The 23224-nt window shown below is 42.9% G+C and overlaps 1 protein-coding gene across 1 annotated transcript in view; it reads left to right on the forward strand.

Annotated features, from left to right (window-relative positions):
• The first annotated feature begins 1081 nt into the window (after positions 1-1081).
• The window catches only part of RTKN2 (rhotekin 2), an 86025-nt gene continuing 63882 nt past the window's right edge, over positions 1082-23224 (forward strand). Inside the window, exons 1-3 of the mRNA XM_038743384.1 lie at positions 1082-1209; positions 15635-15692; positions 16265-16494. Coding sequence (XP_038599312.1) covers positions 1082-1209; positions 15635-15692; positions 16265-16494 — 416 coding nt within the window. The remainder of the gene's footprint in view (positions 1210-15634; positions 15693-16264; positions 16495-23224) is intronic.

The raw sequence follows: 23224 nt of genomic DNA on the forward strand, positions 1-23224 counted from the left end.
AGGCAGGTATTATTTTCCCCATTTTACAGATGGGGAAACTGAGGTACAGAGAAGTTAAGTGATTCTCCCACAGTCACACAGCAGGCTAACAGCAGAGCTCAAACTCGAACCCAGGTCCTCCGGCTTCTGGACGGTGCTCTGTCGCTTCACCACACTGCTAGTGTTCCACTAGCTGGATTCCTCAGGCTCTTCAGTTTTCCCACATCCCCCAGAGACTGTGCCCTCTGCTCTGTCCAAGCAACCTCACTGCCTCCTGTATCTGCTCCATCACTCAAGCCATTCCCCCTGCCTGGAATGTCCTTCTCTTCTTCGCCTAACTCTCTTTGCCTTACATCAAAGCCCTTCTAATAATAATAATAATAATAACAATAATAATAATAATAATAATAATAATAATAATGGCATTTATTAAGCACTTACTATGTGCAATGCACTGTTCTAAGCTCTGGAAGGTTACAAGGTGATCAGGTTGTCCCACAGGGGGCTCACAGTCTTAATCCCCATTTTACAGATGAGGTAACTGAGGCACAGAGAAGTGAAGTGACTTGCCCAAAGTCACAGAGCTGACAATTGGCGGAGCTGGGATTTGAACCCATGACCTCTGACTCCAAAGCCCGTGCTCTTCCCACTGCTTCTGAGACTTCCTTGCCTACATGGCACTCTCCCAGATTAACTTCCTTTTCTCCCTTCCCTTGTCCTACCCTGGTTACACTAAGCGCAGTATTTTAGCACAGATATCCGTAAATTCTACTCTATATTTCTACTCTTGTATTTTATCGGTATGTTCATGTTCTTGGTGTGCTGGCGTCCCTGTATGATTGTAAGCTCTCTTAGAATAGGGAGCACCTTTGTCTCTTAAAATTATCCTCAGTCCTTAGTATGCACAGAGGAGCACAATGAATATGGTTGCTGATGAAACAAACCACAGAACAGGATTACAGGACAGGTATCAGACAGAGTCTCAGGGCTTGGAGGAGCAGCTAAACCCTGTGGAGAAAAGATGTTTTCTGGGCAGCTTTCCCAATGCTGCTGTGACTCTCTAAGGCTTCATGTTGTGAGGGAAAGGGAAGGGAGAAAAGACATGAGAGCCAAGGAAGATCGTCCAACCCTTAGATCTATCTTTGGGCCTCACTCTGGCCTTGAAGTAGCCAAGTGGAATTTGTTCGCTCTAAATATTCTCTGTGAGTTAGAACTGCTCATTCCAGACCTGTGAGTCAAAGGGATCAAGGTTCTAATCCTGCCTCTACCACTTGTGATGATAATGATGATGGCATTTGTTAAGCGCTTATTATGTGCCAAGCACTGTTCTAAGCGCTGGGGGGATTCAAGGTAATGAGGTTGTTCCACATGGGGCTCACAATTTTAATACCCATTTTACAGATGAGGTAACTGAGGCCCAGAGAAGTTAATCAATCGTATTTATTGAGCGCTTACTGTGTGCAGAGCACTGTACTAAGTGCTTGGGAAGTACAAGTCGGCAACATATAGAGACAGTCTCTACCCAACAGCGGGCTCACAGTCTGGAAAGTTAAGTGACTTGCCCAAAGTCACACAGCAGACGAGTGACTGAGTCAGGATTAGAACCCATGTCCTCTGACTCCCAAGCCCATGCTCTTTCCCCTGAGCTACGTGCGCTTCTCCACTTGTCTGCTGTGTGATCTTGGGAAAGTCACAACTTCTCTGGGGCTCAGTTACTTCATCTGTAAAATGGAGATTAAGACCGGGAGCCCCACTTGGGGCAGGAACTTGTATTGAAACCAACACTTAGTAATAATGATGGTATTTGTTAAGTGCTTACTATGTGTCCAACACTGTTCTAAGCACCAGGGTAGATGCAAGCTAATCAGGTTGGGCACAGTCCCTGTCCCACACATGGGGCTCACAGTTTCAATCCCCATTTTACGTATGAGGGAATGGAGGCCCAGAGAAATTAAGTGACTCGCCCAAGGTCGCACAGCAAAGTGGCAGAGCTGGGTTTAGAACCCATAATGATAATAATAATAATGATAGCATTTATTAAGTGCTTACTATGTGCAAGGCACTGTTTTAAGCGCTGGGGAGGTTACAAGGTGATCAGGTTATCCCACCGGGGGCTCACAGTCTTCATCTCCATTTTACAGATGAGGGAACTGAGGCGCAGAGAAGTGAAGAAGTGACTTACCCAAAGTCACGCAGCTGACAAGTGGTGGAGCTGGGATTTGAACCCATGACCTCTGACTCCAAAGCCCGTGCTCTTTCCACTGAGCCATGCTACTTCTCAACCCATGAGTCCCAGGTCAATATCTATCCACCAGGCCATGCTGCTTCAAGGCAGTAACCATCTCTGGCTTCTTGCCCTGCAGTGCCTGGTACATAATAAGTGCATAAATACCATAAAAAGGCCCCTTATCCTCCTACCACTGACTCACTTACTGGACTGTGATTTTTTAAACACCACAGATATATGGGTAATAGGTTTCTAACAAGATTATCCCATTTCTACTTTAGACAATGTAGATGATTTCACAGTGTTCAAGAGAAAAAAATGCACTCGGACATTTCCTAGCGTGTCTTGTCAGATAGTTCACAGCATATTTAATGAGTGAATTTACCTATCTTACCTAGTTTGGTGGTGCGATATCATGCTTTTCACTTGACATGGTTGATTTGCCTCATGAAGACAGGTTGTTCGAGGTTTTCTCCTTCGCATTTTTATCACTTGTTTTCTGGATTCTTCATTGAAGGGCAAGAAAGTCCATTCATTGTCAGTCATATTTATTGAGCGCTTACTGTGTGCAGTGCACTGTACTAAGCACTTGGAAAAGTACAATGCAACAATGAACAGTGACATTCCCTGCCCCAAATGAGCCCAACTCAGTCCTCTAGAGTACTATGGTCAGTCATGTGAATGTGGGGAAACGGAAGTGGGTTGGGCAAGGTAAGTGTCAAAGCAGCAGCAGGAAGAGCCTGATAATGGGGATAGAGGAGGTGTCTGGCTCTCATCGACTCCATTCATTCACTCATTCGATCGTATTTATTGCACACCTACTGTGTGCAGAGCACTGTACTAAGTGCTTGGAAAGTATAATACAGCAATAGAGACAATCCCTGCCCACAATGGGCTTTCAGTCTAGAGGGGGAGAGACAGACATCAAAACAAGTAAACAGGCACCAATATAAATAAATAGAATTATAGATACATACATATATACTTAAGTGCTGTGGGGCGGGGAGATTGGGAGAAGATTGAAGGCAATGAGTTGAGATGACACGGAAGGGAGGAAAAGGGGGCTTAGTCTGGGAAGGCTTCTTGGAGGAGATGCCTGCAGTAGGGCTTTGAAAGGGGGGAAGAGTGATTGGCAGATTTGAGGAGGAAGGGCGTTACAGGCGAGAGGTAGGATGTGGGCCAGGGGTCAGGGACAAGACAGGTGAAATGGAGGCACAGTGAGAAGGTTAGCACCAGAGGAGCAGAGTATGGCGGCTGGGATGTAGAAGGAGAGAAGCGAGATGAAGTAGGAGGGGGCAAGGTGATTGGAGGGCTTTGAAGCCAATAGTGAGGAGTTTTTGTTTGATATGGAGGTTGATAGGCTACCACTGGAGATTTTTGAGGAGGAGTTCATTTCTGTAGAACACCAAGGACAGCACAAATGTGCTAATAGTATGTATGAGTTAAAAAAAAAGCTTGGAGCTAAAAGGACAGCCACCGTTGGAGATCATGAACCTCCTTTCTGAGGATGGCAGTTTTCCAAGTTAATTCATTTAAAACTAACTTTAGTGGCTAAATGATATGTATTCTAAGGGTGTGGTAAAGATGGTCTCTACTAATTGCTGTTTATGGTAAATAAATCCTCATTTGCAAATCTTACAAGGAGCAAAATATACAAACTTTGAAGTGGAGTAGTTGGAAGTATAGAAATAAAAATATAGAAATATATCTGAAAAATAAAAATCAAAAATAAAATCATCTTTCAGTGAACTAGTTACAACACTGCAAAATAATGTTTTTGAATGTATGTAATTACACAAAATGACAATATAATTATACAAAAACCTGTTGCTCTGCATGCATTAATTCAGCTGATTAGCTTGTAGGAAATATTTGCTCATGCGGTTTGCCTCTTAAAGTAAGTGTAATGCAGAACATCAGCTTGTTCATGGCCTTCTTTTTATATTTAAATGCTTACTATGTGCCAGGCACTATACTTAGTACTTAGTAGAGTGCTTGGCACATAGTAAGTTCTTAACAAACACACCATTATTATCATTATTACTTGAATGCCTGGTGAAATCACCAGGGAGGATCAACATGTCCATTTTACTTCTGATGAAGTGAATGTTGGTCTCGTAATATTAGAAATTCTCCGATTCAACACAAATACCATAATATAGCAATTTTACTCAGCTACAATTAAATAGGGAATCCTGGGCAGTTTTGATAAAATGGGGTCTTTGACTGTGGCTGAGGAACCATTACCTCATTTATAACATTGTTCCTGAGGGGAAATTGATTCTGACTTTCAACATTTTTACATGATACAATTTTCATGAGCCAATTGGGCATAAGTCCTAGGATTTCTAATAATTTGAAATTCCTTTTTGGGCTAATACTGTAATTTTATTATAATCAATATATAATAACCCAATAGTCAGTGAGTACTTCTAATATTCTCCATCTACACCCACTCCCTTGGAGAACTCATTCATTCCCATTGCTTTCATTACCACTTCTATGTGGATGATTCCCAAATTTACAATTACTCTCCCCTCCTTCAAATCCTTATTGAAGGCACATCTCCTCTAGGAGGCCTTCCCCGACTAAGCTCCCCCTTTCATTCATTCATTCATTCATTCATTCATTCATTCAATCGCATTTATTGAGCGCTTACTGTGTGCAGAGCACTGTACTAAGCTCTTGGGAAGTACAAATCAGCAATATATAGAGATGGTCCCTACCCAACAACGGGTTTTCCTCTTCTCCCACTCCCTTCTGCGTCACCCTGATTTGCTCCTTCTGTTCTTCTCCCCTCTCAGCCCCACGGCACTTACGTACATATCTGTAATTTACTTTTTTTATATTAATGTCTTTCTCTCCCCTTTTAGACTATAAGCTTGTTGTGGCCAGGGAATGTGAATGTGTTTATTGTTGTATTCTCCTAAGTGCTTAGTACACTGCTCTGCACACTGTAAGCACTCAATAAATACAGTTGAATGAATGAATGATCTCTCATCCTCTGCAACGTCGCACTTCCTCCTGCCTTTGGGACATCTCTATTTGAATCTTCCGCCAACAATTTAGAGTTAACATGTCTGAGGCAGAACTCATCTTCCCACACAAACCCTGTCCTCCCCCTGATTTTTGCATCACTGTAGACAGCACCACCATCCTCTCTGGCTTACATCTTCTCTGGTCTTATCCTTGACTAATCTCTCTCATTCAACCCACATTTTCAATCTGTCACCAAATCCTGTCGGTTCAACCTTCATTGCTAAAATCAGCCCTTTCCTCTCCATCCAAACTGTTGCCACGTTAATCAAAGCACTTATCCTATCCTGCATCAGCCTCCTTGCTGATCTTCCTGCCTTAAAATTTTATCTCCCTACCCCGGTTCATACTTCACTCTGCTGCTCAGATCTTTTTTTACAAAACCATTCAGGCCATGTTTCTCCACTCCTCAAGGACCTCCAGTGGTTACCCACATTAAACAGAAACTCTAGACTGTGAGCCTGCTGTTGGGTAGGGACCGTCTCTATATGTTGCCAACTTGTGCTTCCCAAGCGCTTAGTACAGTGCTCTGCACACAGTAAGCGCTCAGTAAATATGATTGAATAAATGAACGATCAGCTTTAAAGCACTAAAGCACGCTGCCCCCTCATACCTTACCTCACTGCTCTCCCATTACAACCCAGCCCACACACTTAACTCCTCTACTGCGAACCTACTCACTGTACCTTGATTTCTTCCATCTCACCATGAATCTCCTGTCCACATCCTGCCTCTGGCCTAGAACACTTTTCCTCTTCGTATCCGATGGACAATCACCCTCCCCACCTTCAAAACCTAGTAAAAGCACATCTCCTTCACTGATTAAGCCCACATTTCCTCTTCCCACTCCCTTTGGCATCACTCTTGCACTTGGATTTGCACTCTTTATTCACCCCTCCCTCAGCCTCACAGCACTTATGTTCATATCTGTAATGTATTTATATTAATTTCTGTCTCCTCCTGTAGACTGTAAGCTTGTTGTGAGCAGGGAACGTGTCTATCGTGAGAAGCAGCGTGGCTCAGTGGAAAGAGCCCGGGCTTTGGAGTCAGAGGTCATGGGTTCGAATCCCGGCTCCACGACATGTCTGCTGTGTGACCTTAGGCAAGTCACTTAACTTCTCTGAGCCTCAGTTACCTCATCTGTAAAATGGGGATTAAGACTGTGAGCCCCACGTGGAACAACCTGATCACTTTGTATCCCCCCAGCGCTTAGAACAGTGCTCTGCATATAGTAAGCGCTTAACAAATGCCAACATTATTATTATTATTATCGACTCTTACATTGTACTCTCCGTAGCTCTTAGTACACGCAGTGCTGTACACACAGTAAGCACTCAATAAATATGATTATTTGACAGACTGATTTTTTTCAAGAAGTTGCAGAAGCTTGTACTGTTGACAGTGGTAGTTTATTCAACTTTGATGAAACATTTGTTCAATTTAGGTTGAAAGTCAGCCTTCTTTTCTACCTCTGCCTACATTTGAACTTTTCTTTCCTTCAAGATTTTCAATCATGTTTGTTTTTCACTTTACAATGAGTGCAAGACTTTCTAGATGGAAGATTTCAGCAGGTGATATTGAACCACAGCTACTTAATCTGTTGGACATCTTTTAGTGAAGCATTTGATTGTCCCAGTTTGATGAGGTGCTTGTTGAATAGTGTTTCTTCTGAATGAGAACTGTTAATTTAACATCCTTCTCCTCCTGTGTACAGGGAGTGTATCTAACAACTGTTATATTGTACTCTCCTAAGCATTTAGTACAGTGTATTAGCACTCAATAAGAGCTCAATAAATACCATCAAATGATTGATTGATTACCCATTTCTAAATTAAACTCACCCTTTTGTAAATTTCCTCCTTCTTTGGTTCTCTGCTCTGGACCACTCCAGCACAAATTATGGCAAAAGCTTCCTTTAAATTCCATTTATGATGAAGAGGAAGTTACTTTTCTGAAACACTTGGCCAGAACTTTGGGGACAATCTGGGACATTCTTAGGTTAAAGCATCCACCAATGCAGGTCGTATCCATGGGGTGGATGTAACCTGGTTACATCAGTACAGTATTGGCTTCCTCAGAGAAGCAGGGTGGCGTGGTGGAAAGAGCAAGGGCCTGGGAATCAGACAACTTGGATCCTAATCTTGGCTCCACCACTTGCCTGCTGTGTGACCAATGGCAAGTCATTTAACTTCTCTGTGCTTCAGTTCTCTCATCTGCAAAGTGGAGATTCAGTACCTGTGCTCCCTTTTCTTTAGACCATGAGTCCCATGTGGGACCTGATTATCTTGTATCTACCCCAGTGCTTAGTACAGTGCTAGGCACGTAGTAAGCACTGAAATACCACAATTATTATTATTATTCCTTAGTTTTCCTAAATATTACTGGCTTTGTAAGTACTTGCATTTGTTTTTCACTTTTGTTTCCAATTTCTTTTTCCTCTGCTTTCCATATAGATACATAGATATATAATATGTATTTAAATGGTATTTGAAAGTGCTTACCATATTCCAGACACTGTACTAAGCACTGGAGTAGATATAACTGATTAGGGTGGACAGAGTCCATGTCCCGCATGGGGCCCACAGTCTAAATCCTCATGTGGGGATTAGAACCCATATCCTCTAACTCCCAGGCTCATGCTTTATCCACTAGACCACACCGCTTCTCAATATATTTCATCACCCTGTCTTGACAACAGAGAGTGTGTTCCATTCATTATACCCTTCCAAGCAGCTGATTCATTCATTTAGTCATGTTTATTGAGCGCTTACTGTGTGCAAAGCACTGAACTAAGTGATTGGGAGAGTGCAATATAACAGACACATTTCTTGCCCACAATGAGCATTCAAAGCTCTGCATACGGGAGTTGCTCAGTAAATTCCAAGAAGTGACTTCTAATGGACATTATTAAGTTTCATTTCATTTTTCTTACCTTTAAGCACCTAGTACAGTGCTCTTCACAGAGTAAGTGTTCAATAAATGCTATTGGGTGATTTTAATTTTAGCTACCCAAGAGTTCATTCCATTTGAGTAGGTTTGCTTTTTCTTCTGAATAAGCGCTTAGTACAGTGCTCTGCACACAGTAAACACTCAATAAATATGATTGATTGAAATAAATGCATGGTGCTTGTTTTAGGCTTTTCCCTTCGGGTGTTTACAAAATGACCTCCGAAAAAGTTTTCATAACAAAGGAGTTGCCAAGCTAGGAGCTATCTGGTCAAAATACCGAATCTGTGTTCAGGTGATTACACTCCTATCCTCACTCTAGCTGGAGCCTCATTTCTTCTCTGGCTCCTGCAGAAATCCCTCCTCCCTCTGCTGCCAGACTTTCTCCTCACAGACTAGCTCTGCTGCTCTCCTCTTCCCTCCCACTATCCTGATGGCTCCAAGCTCCTGGATGGTGTTCTTTCCTCAATAATTAATCAATCATATTTATTGAGAATTTACTGTGTGTGGAGCACTGTACTAAGCACATGGGAGAGTACAATATAAAAAAGTTGGTAAACCCCTTCCCTTGCCCACAACGAACCCAGTTCCTCTCTTCCTTGCTCTTCTTCCTTTCCCCTCCAATTTGGTCTTGCTTGGAGCCTGGTTTTCCTGTGACGCAGTCTCTCCAGCCAGTTATCAGTCAATCAATCATATTTATGGAGCAATTACTGTGTGCAGAGCACTGTACTAAGCGCTTAGGAGAGTACAATGCAACAGAGTTGGTAGACACCTTCCCTGCCCACAACGAGCTCACAGTATAGAAGGGGAGACAGACATTATTATAAATGAATTAATTACGGCTACTCAATCATTCAATCATATTCATTGAGTGCTTACTGTGTGCAGGGCACTGTACTAAGCACTTGGAAAGTACAAATCGGCAACATGTAGAGACGGTCCCTACGATATGTTCATAAGTGCTGTGGGGCTGAGTGAGGGGTGAATCAAGGGAGCAAATCAGGATGATGAAGAAGGGCGTGGTGAAAGAGGAAGTGAGGGCTTAGTCCGGGAAGGCCTCTTGGAGAAGAGACTCTTGCCAGCCAAGCCAAATACCTGGTGATAGTTGAACCAAAGACAGCTTGTCTATTGACTGTAGAAATAAATATGTGTGAAAACATATTATATGAACATATACATGCATATATATAAATATATTTATATCACACACATAAGTACTGAAAAGTGTGGCCAAGTATCTAGTGCTACACCCTGTACTAAGTGCTGGGGTGGATACAGGCAAATCGACTTGGTCACAGGGACTCTGCAGATGAGGTAACTGTGAGCCCGTTGTTGGGTAGGGACCGTCTCTATATGTTGCCGACCTGTACTTCCCAAGTGCTCAGTACAGTGCTCTGCACACAGTAAGCGCTCAATAAATACAATTGAATGAATGAGGCACAAAGAAGTGAAGTGACTTGCCCAAAGTCACACAGCAGACAGGTGGCAGACCCAGGATTAGAACCCATAACCTTGTGACTCCCAGGCCCGTGTTCCTGTGATGATCACTATATCTTAGTGGGAGAACTGGGAGTTTGTTATTAATAATTTGATTATATAGTGGTAGAGAATCATTAAATATTCAGACCACAAAATGTTCAATAAAATTGCAGGGTTTTTCAACATATAGGTCAGTGGTTTCTGAAGACCTTGTATAGTTTGTGGTGGATCCACAGAATAATGAGATGCTGAGGTTTGAATCAGGGAGGGAAACAGGGGGCGTCTTTTAAAAGTTGGGATGGAAAGGAAAGGGGAATGAAAGTTAATTATGACTAGAATCGAGGAAACAGTGAAGACTTGGAGAAATTCTGAAGGTAAAGAAACATTGATATGTGGCAGTGGCACCTTAGGCACAGTAATTGAAAGATGATCTGTGAGTTCCTATACTGTAGATGAATATGAAATACAGGTCTTCAACAAAAAGTTTTGAAATGAGGCAATTTATACTACATGATGTATTGAAAGCCTGGAAAGGTTGTGAAGTGAAGCAGTATGGTATAGTGGATTGAGCATGGGCCTGGGAGTCTGAAGGACCAGGGTTTTAATCCTGACTCTGCCACTTGTGTGCTCTGTGACCTTAGGTAAGTCACTGAACTTCTCTGTGCCTCAGCTGATCTGTAAAATGGGGATTAAGACTGAGCCCCATGTGGGACAGGGACTATGTCCAACCTGATTACTTTGTACCTACCCTAGCGCTTAGAACAGTGCCTGGCATATAGTAAGCACTTAGCAAATACCATTTAAAAAAAGTAATTTTTTTCCTCACTGGTAGAATTAAACATGACATAAGATTAATTAGTAGAGATATTTGAGTGATATATATTAATAAACTCTGTAATTCCTTTTAGTAGGACAATCAATCCTGAGGCTTTTTTGTAATAAAAAAATAGTTCTTTTAAAAGGTTTTAGACATTTGATATTTGCCTCACCTCCAACCCTACAGCACTTATGTACATATCTTGAAATTCTGTCATAAATTACTTATTCATATTAATGTCCATCTCTCCCTCTACTCTCTAAGTTCGTTTTGGGCAGGGAATGTACTCACCAGTTGTTGTATAGTACTCTCCCAAGTGTTTAGTACAGTACTCTGCACATAATAATAATGATGATGGCATTTATTAAGTGCTTACTATGTGCAAAGCACTGTTCTAAGCGTTGGGGAGGTTACAAGGTGATCAGGTTGTCCCACATGGGGCTCCCAGTCTTAATCCCCATTTTCCAGATGAGCTCACTGAGGCCCAGAGAAGTGAAGTGACTTTAATGTCATTTATTAAGCGCATACTATGTGCAAAGCACTGCTCTAAGTGCTGGGGAGGTTACAAGGTAATCAGGTTGCCCCACATGGGGCTCACAGGCTTAATCCCCATTTTACAGATGAGGTAACTGAGGCACATAGAAGTGAAGTGACTTGCCCAAAGTCACGCTGACAGGTGGCGGAGCCGGGATTCGAACCCATGACCTCTGACTCCAAAGCCCGGGCTCTTTCCACTGAGCCACTCTGCTTCTCTGAGCCACACTGCTTCTCTAGTAAGCACTCAATAAATACCATGGGTTGGATGATTATTTGTTAAGCAACTTACTATGTGCCAGGCACTGTACTAAGCACTGGGGTAGATAGGAGCTAATTAGGTTGGATATATCCCACATGGGACTCAGTGCCTTAATCCCCATTTTACAGCTGAGGTAACAGTCATAGAGAAGTTAAGTCAATCAATCAATCAATCAATCGTATTTATTGAGCGCTTACTATGTGCAGAGCACTGTACTAAGCGCTTGGGAAGTACAAATTGGCAACACATAGAGACAGTCCCTACCCAACAGTGGGCTCACAGTCTGAAAGGGGGAGACAGAGAACAAAAACAAACGTACTAACAAAATAAAATGAATAGAATAGATATGTACAAATAAAATAAATAAATAAATAAATAGAGTAAAAAATATGTACAAACATATATACAGGTGCTGTGGGGAAGGGAAGGAGGTAAGATGGGGAGGATGGAGAGGGGGATGAGGGGGAGAGGAAGGAAGGGGCTCAGTCTGGGAAGGCCTCCTGGAGGAGGTGAGCTCTCAGCAGGGCCTTGAAGGGAGGAAGAGAGCTGGATTGGCGGATGGGCAGAGGGAGGGCATTCCAGGCCCGGGGGATGACATGGGCCGGGGGTCGATGGCGGGACAGGCGAGAGCGAGGTACGGTGAGGAGATAAGCGGTGGAGGAGCGGAGGGTGCGGGCTGGGCTGTAGAAGGAGAGAAGGCAGGTGAGGTAGGAGCGGGCAAGGTGATGGACAGCCTTGAAGCCCAGGGTGAGGAGTTTCTGCCTGATGCGCAGATTGATTGGTAGCCACTGGAGATTTTTGAGGACGGGAGTAACATGCCCAGAACATTTCTGGACAAAGATAATCCGGGCAGCAGCATGAAGTATGGATTGAAGTGGAGAGAGACACGAGGATGGGAGATCAGAGAGAAGGCTGATGCAGTAGTCCAGATGGGTTAGGATGAGAGCTTGAATGAGCAGGGTAGCGGTATGGATGGAGAGGAAAGGGCGGATCTTGGCAATGTTGCGGAGCTGAGACCGGCAGGTTTTGGTGACGGCTTGGATGTGAGGGGTGAATGAGAGCGCGGAGTCGAGGATGACACCAAGGTTGCGGGCTTGTGAGACGGGAAGGATGGTAGTGCCGTCAACAGAGATGGGAAAGTCAGGGAGAGGGCAGGGTTTGGGAGGGAAGACAAGGAGCTCAGTCTTCGACATGTTGAGCTTTAAGTGGCGGGCAGACATCCAGATGGAGATGTCCTGAAGGCAGGAGGAAATGCGAGCCTGGAGGGAGGGGGAGAGAGCAGGGGCAGAGATGTAGATCTGGGTGTCATCAGCGTAGAGATGATAGTTGAAGCCGTGGGAGCGAATGAGGTCACCAAGGGAGTGAGTGTAGATTGAGAACAGAAGGGGACCAAGCACTGAACCTTGGGGAACCCCCACAGTAAGAGGATGGGAGGGGGAGGAGGAGCCTGCAAAAGAGACTGAGAAAGAACGACCGGAGAGATAAGAGGAGAACCAGGAGAGGACGGAGTCTGTGAAGCCAAGGTCAGATAGCGTGTTGAGGAGAAGGGGGTGGTCCACAGTGTCAAAGGCAGCTGAGAGGTCGAGGAGGATTAGGACAGAGTATGAGCCGTTGGATTTGGCAAGCAGGAGGTCATTGGTGACCTTTGAGAGGGCAGTTTCCGTGGAATGAAGGGGACGGCAGCCAGACTGGAGGGGGTCGAGGAGAGAGTTGTTGTTGAGGAATTCTAGGCAGCGCGTGTAGACAACTCGTTCAAGGAGTTTGGAAAGGAATGGTAGGAGGGATATGGGACGATAACTAGAAGGTGAGGTGGGGTCAAGAGAGGGTTTTTTTAGGATGGGAGAGACATGGGCATGTTTGAAGGCAGAGGGGAAGGAACCAGTGGAGAGTGAGTGGTTGAAGATGGAAGTTAAGGAGGGGAGAAGGGATGGAGCGAGAGATTTCATAAGATGAGGGAATGGGGTCAGAAGCACAGGTGGCCGGAGTAGCACTTGAGAGGAGGGAGGAGAGTTCCTCAGAGGATACCGCTGGGAAGGATGGGAGAGTAGCAGAGAGTGTTGAGAGCCGGGGGGTTGGAGAAGGGGGGGAAGAGACTTTGGGGAGGTCGGACCTGATGGATTTAATTTTGTTAATGAAGTAGGAGGCCAGATCGTTGGGGGTGAGGGAAGGAGGAGGGGGAGGAACCGGGGGCCTGAGAAGGGAGTTGAATGTACGGAAGAGCTGGCGGGGGTGATGGGCATGGGTGTCAATGAGGGAGGAGAAATAGTTTTGTCTGGCAGAAGAGAGGGCTGAGTTAAGGCAGGAAAGGATAAACTTGAAGTGAATGAGGTTGGCATGGTGTTTAGACTTTCGCCAGCAGCGTTTGGCAGCTCGAGCATAAGAGCGAAGGAGGCGGACAGTGGCAGTGATCCAGGGCTGTGGGTTAGTGGTGCGAGAGCGGCGAAGGGAAAGGGGAGTGAGTGAGTCTAGCTGAGTAGAAAGGGTAGAGTTGAGAGGAGTAATCCGATCATCAAGACTGGGTAGAGAGGAGAGGGCGGCGAGGTGGGGTGTGAGGCGCTCCGAAAGATGGGTGGGGTCCAGAGACTTGTGGACCTTAAGTGACTTAAGTGACTTGCCCAAGATCACACAGCAGACAAGGGGCTGAGCTGGGATTAGAATTCAGGTCCTTCTAACTCCTACCTTTGTGCTCTACCTTCTAGGCAACACTGCTCCTCTATTTATATAATATAAAATATATACACATAATATGTAATGTGTAATTATTTTGTATATATATATATATATATATATCTCAGAGAGAGACACACACACACACATTCCAGCACTTAGTACAGTGTCTGGCACTTAGTAAGTGCTTAACAAATGCCATTATCTTATTATTATAATTATAATTTGTATATGTATACATACATATATAGTATTGATAGTATTTGTTTATTGAGCACTTACTGTGCACAGAGTACTTTAAGCACTTAGGAGACTCCAATACAATAGATTTACTTGGTAGATGTGTTCCCTGCCCATCAAGAGCTTAAATTCTAGAGGGATAGCCAGCCATGAAAATAAACTACAGAGAGGGGAAGTGGCAGAGTATAAGGATATATACATAAGTCCTGTGGGGCTGAGCGTGGGGTGAACATTCATTCAAAAATATTTATTGAGCGCTTACTGTGTGCAGAGCACTCAAGTGCTAAAGGGGTATACATTGAAGTGCATAGGCAATGCAGAAGGGAAAGAGCACAGGAGAAGTGAGGGCTTAGTTGGGGAAGGCTTCTTGGAAGAGGAATTTTTAGGGTGTCTTTAAAGGTGAGGAGAGTAGTAGTCTGTCATATGTGGAGGGTAAGGGAGTTCCAGGCCAGTGAGAGGATATGGGCAAGAGGTTGGTGGTGAGAAAACCATTTAAACTCACTGTTAGCAGGGAATGTGTCTTCCAACTCTTGTATTATATTCTCTCAAGTGTTTAATAATGCTATTAATAATGATGATGATGGTATTTAAGTGCCTACAATGTGCTAAGCACTGGGGGAGATACAAGGCTATCAGGTTGTCCCAGGTGGGGCTCATAATCTTAATCCCCATTTTACAGATGAGGTAACTAAGGCACAGAGAAGTAAAGTGACACACCCAAAGTCACGCTGACAGGTCGCGGAGCCGGGATTAAAACTCATGACCTCTGACTCCCAAGCCCATGCTCTTTCCACCGAGCCATGCTACTTCTCATAGTACAGTGCTCGGTACACAGTAAGCACTCAATCAATATGATTGATTAAATTGATGATGATGATGATATCAAGATACAATGAGTAGGCTGGCAGAGGAGCAAAGCATTGAGGCTTGGTTGTAGAAGGAGTTCAGTGAGGTAAAGTAGGATGGGTAGAGCTGATTGAGGATCTTAAAGCCATTGGTAAGGAGTTTGTTTGAAGCAGAGATGGGTGGGCAACCGTTGGAGGTTTGAAAAGTGGGGCGATACGGACTGAAATATTTTTTAGAAATTGTCTGGAGAAGGAGAGATAGGAGGCAGGGAGGTCAATGAGGAGACTGATTCAGTAATCAAGGTGGGATATGATAAATATTTGAATACATGTTAGCAGTTTGGATGGAGAAGAAAGGGCAGATTTTAGCGATGTTGTGAAGGTAGACCCTACAGGATTTGGTGACATTAAATATGTGGGTTGAATGAGAATGATGAGTTAAGGATAATGCCAAGATTATGGGCTTGTGAGATGGGGAGGATGGTGCTGTTGTCTACAGTGATAGGAAAGTCAGGGTTTGGATGGGAAGATGAGGAGGTCTGTATTTGATTTCCTTTGTTGTTTAAAGAAGCATCTAAATAAAATAAGCTCTCAATTTTCAGGCTCAAACTGATCAGAAAGCTGAAAAGAATGGTGAAATCCAGAGATTTGTTGGCTCAGGTGGGCCATTTCATTAACCCTCAACTTCCCACAGGTCCATCCACTACATGGATGATCCAAATCCAGATAGGGAACTTCCTTTGCATTATCTGGACGTATTCTTTATCTTTCATAGGTAAATTTAGAATTCACTATGTATTTAGAGAAGTAGCGTGGCTCAGTGGAAAGAGCACGGGCTTTGGAGTCAGAGGGCATGGGTTCAAATCCCCACTCTGCCAATTGTCAGCTGTGTGACTTTGGGCAAGTCATTTAACTTCTCTGTGCCTCAGTTCCCTCATCTGTAAAATGGGGATTAAAACTGTGAGCCCCCCATGGGACAACCTGATCACCTTGTAGCCCCCCCAGCGCTTAGAACAGTACTTTGCACATAGTAAGCGCTTAGTAAATGCCATTAATATATATGTATATATATATTTATTTATTTCTGTTCTACAAAAAGTAGTAAATGTTTTAATAAGCAATATTATTGTACAATCACATAAGATGTGATATTTTCTGAAGTGTGGTAGCCTGGTTTCCAAACTTTGTAAAGCCCATGTAGTATTGCAATAATTTGTTTTTGCTTTCTACAGTGTTTTCTGACAGTCTGTTTTTACTTTGTGAAGGAGAGCAGCATTCAAGGAAAAATTGACTTTGAAACCCGGATGCGAGAAGGAATATGCAAACTCCTTTCGTTAAGTACTCAGAAAGACCAAGTCCTACATGCGGTTAAAAACTTGATGGTGTGCAATGCTCGCATAATGGCTTACACATCAGAGCTACAAAAACTAGAAGAGCAGAATGTGAACAGAATGGAAAGATGGTCAGTAATGGTTTCATATTTACTCTTCCAACTTTAATCCGGAGTTTTCAGTGGGTTTATATGTTTGACTGACTAAAGAAAAATTATAGAATGGAAAAGTAGGCATAAGGCGAAAGTAAATTTACCAGCATTGAGGGTCAGAAGAAGTCCAAAGGGAATATTCTAGGAGAAGGAAGACATGATCATGGGTGGTAATTTCAAGAATGAAGAGAAATAAAGTGCACCTGCCTGAAGGTGATGTGATGGTAAAGATGGCTGACAGTCAAGGAAAAAATTGTTACAATAGATCTGTTAAAACTAGCACCAGGGGCTAGTTGAAAGATCACTGGCCTGGGATTCAGGGGACCTTGCTTCTCATCCTGGCTCTGTCGCTTGCTGTGGGGTCCTGGACAAGGCACTTAATTTTGTGAGCTCCTGGAGTCACAGGGAACTTGTCTAATTAATAATATTAATAATGATGGTATTTGTTAAGCACTTACTACTACTACTAATAATAATAATGATGGTATTTATTAAGCGCTTACTACGTGCAAAGCACTGTTCTAAGTGCTGGACCAAGCACTGTCCTAAGCACTGGAGTAGATGCAAGGTAATCAGGTTGTCCCATGTGGGGCTCACAGTCTTAATCCCCATTTTACAGATGAGGTAATTGAGGCACAGAGAGGTTAAGTGACTTGCCCAAAGTCACACAGCTGATAAGTGGCAGAGTTGGGATCAGCACCCACGACTTCTGACTCCCAAGCCTGGGCTCTTCCCACTAAGTCATGCTGCTCACAACTGTATTCCCCCAAAGTGCTTGATGTAGTGCCCTGAACACAGTAAGCACTTAAACAGTCTTTCCCTAATCTCTTATTTAATCTTTTCCCTCTTCCTCTGCATCACTCTTGTACTGTATTTGCACCCCTTCCTCAGCCCCACTGGCTGATGTACATATCCGTAATTTATTTATATCAATGTCTGTCTCCCCCTCTAGACTGTAAGTTTGTTGTGGGCAGGGAACATGTCTGCCAGATCTGTTGAATTGTACTCTCCCAAGCGCTTAGTACAGTGCTGTACACACAGTAAGCACTTAAGAAATATGATTGATTGAAATAATATTGTTACTCAGTTTCATCAACAGTAAAATAGGGATTCAATACTTGTTCATCCTTCTTCTTAAAACCAGAAGCCCCATGTGGAACAGGGACTATTTCTGATCCAGTTATATGGTATCTCTCCTAGTGCTTAGTACAGTACTTGACACAATAATAATAATAATGGTATTTTTTAAGTGCTTACTATGTGCCAAGCACTGTTCTAAGTACTGGGGTAGATACAAGGTGATCAGGTTGTCCCACGTGGGGCTCACACTCTTAATCCCCATGTTACAGTTGAGGTAACTGAGGCCTAGAGAAGTTAAGTGATTTGCCCAAAGTCACACAGCTGACAAGTGGCGAAGCTGGGATTAGAACCCATGACCTCTGACTCCCAAGCCCGGGCTCTTTCCACTAAGCCATGCTGCTTCTCTAGCAAGCCCTTAATAATAATAATAATAATAATAATAATAATAATAATAATGGCATTTATTAAGCGCTTACTATGTGCAAAGCACTGTTCTAAGTGCTGGGGAGGTTACAAGGTGATCAGGTTGTCCCATGGGGGGCTCACAGTTCCCATTTTACAGATGAGGTAACTGAGGCCCAGAGAAGTTAAGTGACTTGCCCAAAGTCACACAGCTGACAAGTGGTGGAGCCGGGATTTGAACCCATAACCTCTGACTCCAAAGCCTGTGCTCTTTCCACTGAGCCACGCTGCTTCTCTAATATCATTAACAAGATATAACTCCATCTCCAAATATTAGACTCACTCATTTTGTGATACAGCTCCAACATCCCAAAGGTAGAAAAAGTAGCAAAAGGAACCCTTATTAATCCAGTCATTCAAAAGGAAAAAAAATACCCAAAAAACACAGGAAATCGACTAGAATCCTAGAAGAACATGGCCTGAATCATATGGAGAGTTGTTAAATTTTACCTTCGCACAGCAAATGCTATTTTAAATGGAGATACAATGGAAGGAATGCAAGAAAATACATTCAATATGAATTTCTAACCACAAACTAATATTTAAACTAGACATCTTAAAAATATGTCACTAATCCCTATTTCTCAGCCTGGCCTTCCCAGCAACTTAATTGGCTGACTGATAAAGCCTTCTTCACACTTGGAGTTGTTTGTCCTGGGCAGGTTTGAAAGATTTCTCCATCCTCTTTTCTTCCTCTCCCCAAGGGAATTTTGGGGCCTTGGCTATAACTAAGAGCACCCCTTGTTATTGAAAAAGTGGCAAATCAGCCTCTTTGTTTCCTGGGAAATATCGTTTCTTCTTACCCTATCTGCAATTCTATTTCCAATTTCCAACAGGACCTCCTACCGGATGATGATGATGATTATTATTGTGGTATTTCTTAAGCACTTGCTTTGTGTCAAGTACTGTACTAAGCAGTGGGGCATGATGTAGTGGTTAGAGCATGGACCTGGGAATCAGGTCATGGGTTCTAATCTTGGCTCCACCACTTGTTTGCTGTGTGGCCTTAGGCAAGTTACTTCACTTCTCTGGGTCTCAGTTCCCTCATCTGTAAAATGGGGATTAAGACTGTGAGCCCCATGTGGGACATGGACTCTGTCCAACCGAATTTGCTTGTATCCACTCCAGTGGTTACTACAGTGCGTGGCACATAGTAAGCATTCATTTAGTCATTCAATTGTATTTATTGAGCACTTACTGTGTGCAGAGCACTGTACTAAGTGCTTGGGAAGTACAAATCGGCAACATTTAGAGATGGTCCCTACTCAACAAATACCACAATTATTATTATTATTAGATACAAGATAATCAGGTAGGATTACAGTCCTGCCCAAATGGGGCACACAGTAATTCATATTCTGAAAGTTTGGCTTTTACTAAAGACTGTAATACAGTGCAGCCAAACACCCCAAAATTTTATAATTTGTGTGGAGGAAACTGGAACTGTTACCCTGGGACATAAAAAATCAGCACTGCCACTGACCCTAATTATTGAGCACCTACTGCCACATAGCTCTGAAGATTTCATTCATTCATTCAATCATATTTAATGAGAGCTTACTGTGTGCAGAGCATTTCATCATCGATGGACTCTTGAAGAGATGGCAATATTTCTACAATATCTGTAAGACATCTTTCACACTGAAGATAAGGTCTTAGGAAACAAGGAAGGATTGCAGTACATGTATGAGAATTTGAAAATGTGCCATAGGATTTCAAACATGTCACCCTTATTGCCATTTTCCAGAAGAAAGGCAAGAAAGCTGCTCTGTTGTACTTTTAAAATTCCCATCTCATAACTCTCTACAAACTTGGAAGGGATGGTAATAGCTCTGCAGTATTAACAGTGTGCCAGTTCTAGGACTACAATCACTAGTCTCAGCCAATAAAACATCACTTCAAGGGGACCACTGATGACCTATTGAGTAGATTGCATTTGTTTCTCAGCGTGCCAAACTTTGGTATGCTTATTGATTTCTTTTGCAGAGAGGTTCATGTGTGCTGTGGAATAAAATACTTCCTTCCACAACAGAAAAGTAGTTGAAAAGCAGCGTGGCTCAGTGGAAAGAGCCTGGGCTTTGGAGTCAGAGGTCGTGTGTTCAAATCCCGTCTCCACCAATTGTCAGCTGTGTGACTTTGGGCAAGTCATTTAACTTCTCTGTGCCTCAGTTACCTCATCTGTAAAATGGGGATTAAGCCTGTGAGCCCCCTGTGGGACAACCTGATCACCTTGTCGCCTCCCCAGCGCTTAGAACAGTGCTTTGCACATAGTAAGCGCTTAACGAATGCCATTATTATTATTATTATTATTTTCATATCCTATCATAAAATTGACAGGTTTGGGGATAAGGACTTTGGAGCCTTGCCTTCATAGTCACTATGAGAGTCTCTTTATTCCTTCATTCAATTGTATTTATTGAGTGCTTACTGTGTGCAAAGCACTGTACTCTGTCTCTTTAGTACGTCCATTAGAGGGGGGGAAAAAGCATTAGATGAATTCTTTATTGTATCTTATTACAGTAAATTTTTAATTCCAGCTAAAAGGTACTCCTTTAAATTCCTGAATAGATTTTAAATCAACGTTTGCTCTGACTGGTTAGTACAGAGTTTGAGACAATGGCTAATTGGTACCCTCTGCTGGCCATTTGATTTAACTACAGTAGTGTTTCATTCCGAATAATCATTCTCACACATAAAAAATTCCCTAAATGTTATTTAAAATAGAACTTCATTCCAGAACAATCCTCTGTTCAGTGGAGTTCTAAGAACGTCAGGCCACCACTACTGTTTTTTGTGGGGGGTTTTCCATGTTTTCCCTCTTTTCCCCAAATTGGTCATTTGAATGCAGTATTCTGAAGTGGTTAACCTAGCAACTTTTCAAGTGAATGTTTATTTGGTCGTAACAAACTGTCGCCATAGCAACACATTGTTAAGCAAATATTTTCCTTCTAGGTGTTTCAAATATAGCTACGGATTTCGGGAACATTTTGAATTAAAATGTTTAATATCTATAACCATAACAAGAAGAAAATCAATTTTGAAATTTCCGAGTTGGAGGTAGATAAATACTTTCCAATTTTATAAGGTTACTCCAACACATCTTGTTATTAGTACAGATGAGTGCTTTTGACCCAAATAATGACTAATATTGCCAGATAATTTATAAAACCTGATCAGAGCAATGAGCAGCTATGAGTAGCACCTTTCCGTTCAAAAATAGGCTCTCTAAGTAACTTGATTAACTACATCAAAATTACACTGAAGAACCAGAGACCGGTTTGTTTTATGGTACCTGTTAAGTGCTTACTATGTGTCAAACAATGTTCTAAGCTCTGGGATGGTACAAGTTAATTAGATCAGATCCAGTCCCTGTCCCTTATGGGGCTCACAGTCTAAAGTAGAAGAGAAACAGGCATTGAATCACAATTTTACAGTTGAGGAAACAGGTACGGAGAAGTAAAGTGATTTTCCCAAGGTCACAGAACAAACAGTTGGCAGAGCCAGGATTAGAACCCAGGTCCTCTGACTCCCAGCTCCTGCTTTTTCCACTAGGCCATGCTGCTTCTATTTTGTGGCAACCTTGTACAGATTGGTTGCTACATTTTTTTGATTCCCTAGTCAAATTACAACAAATATTAATGTAGCCATTTTGGTGATTCCCTGAAATTTCATTTCATTTAAGTTTTTCTTTTAAACAGTATTTAAGTGCTCGCTATGTGCCGGGCACTGAACTAACTGCTGGGTAGATACAAGCTAATCAGGGTGGATGCCGTCCATGTGCCCTGTGGGGCTCACAGTCTTAATACTCATTTTACAGATGGGGTAACTGAGGCACAGAGAAGTGAAGTGACTTGCCCAAGGTCACACAGCAGTCAAGTGGTAGAGGCAGGATTAAAACCTAAGTATTTTTGACTCCCAGACCTCTGCTCTGTACTGTGTCCACTAGGCCATGCTATTTCTAGGCATTTGAAATTACCATTCGGTCTTGGGTCAGATCCTCCACCTTTCAATACAGAGAGCTCTCTAAGGGCCAAGGAAAATTAGGCCCTATGCTGTACCACATGACTGTTTCCCAGAGGAAAAGGTCATCACATAATTCAGTAGTGTGCCCTTCGTGGGCTGAGTGGTGCTTACAGGTCACCATAAAGCTACACAAGGAAATATGTTGGTTTTTGATCCCAGAAGCTGCCGATGTCATTCATTCATTCAATCGTATTTATTGAGCGCTTACTGTGTGCAGAGCACTGTACTAAGCGCTTGGGAAGTACAAGTAGGCAACATATAGAGATGGTCACCAACGGGCTCACATTCTATAGAGGAGTGAGGGAAGAGGGAGGATTTTTCTTGTCTCTTCAATTCTAGAGAGAGCATTGTGAAGGCCCCTGGAAGCAAAAGGAAAAAGGGAAGTGTTTCCCAAATGAAAACTTAGTAAGTGAGAGAGATTTAGCCTGCTCAAGGGTTGAAAGGGATAGTTTAAGAAATCATCAAGTAGGGAAATGAATGCTGGATTAACCTTATGCTGTATGTTTTAGAAATTAATCTTCCTTTTCAAATCTGAGTAGCTGTCAGATTTAAGGAATCCATACTTCAGAAGAGCCCATTGTTGGGTAGGGGCCGTCTCTATACGTTGCCGACTTGTACTTCCCAAGCGCTTAGTACAGTGCTCTGCACATAGTAAGCGCTCAATAAATACGATTGAATGAATAGTGCAGGAACTACTCCATTGCTCCCATTCAGCTGTCTAAATGATGATGGCATTTGTTAAGTACTTACTAGGTGCTCTCCTATTATTTACTATTACTTACTCTCTCATACTATTTCCTCTGATGCTAACCTTCTCACTGTACCTTGATTTGGTCTTATCTTGCCGCCAACCCCTTACCCATATCTTACCTCTGGCCCAGCATGCCCTTCCTCCTCATATCGGACAGATAATTGCTCTCTCCCACTTCAGAGCCTTTTTGAAAGCACATCTCATCCAGGAAGCCTTCCCAGACTGAGCCCTCCTCTCCTCTTCTCCCACTTCCTTCTGCACCGCTCATACTTGCTCCTTCATTCATCCATCCTCCCCCACGGCACATATGTATTTATCTATATATATCCGTAATTTATTTATCTATCTATTTATATTAATGTCCCTCTCCCCCTCTAGACTTCACAGTTCATT

The sequence above is a fragment of the Tachyglossus aculeatus genome, chromosome 3, assembly GCF_015852505.1.
Source record: "Tachyglossus aculeatus isolate mTacAcu1 chromosome 3, mTacAcu1.pri, whole genome shotgun sequence".
Taxonomy (NCBI): domain Eukaryota; kingdom Metazoa; phylum Chordata; class Mammalia; order Monotremata; family Tachyglossidae; genus Tachyglossus; species Tachyglossus aculeatus.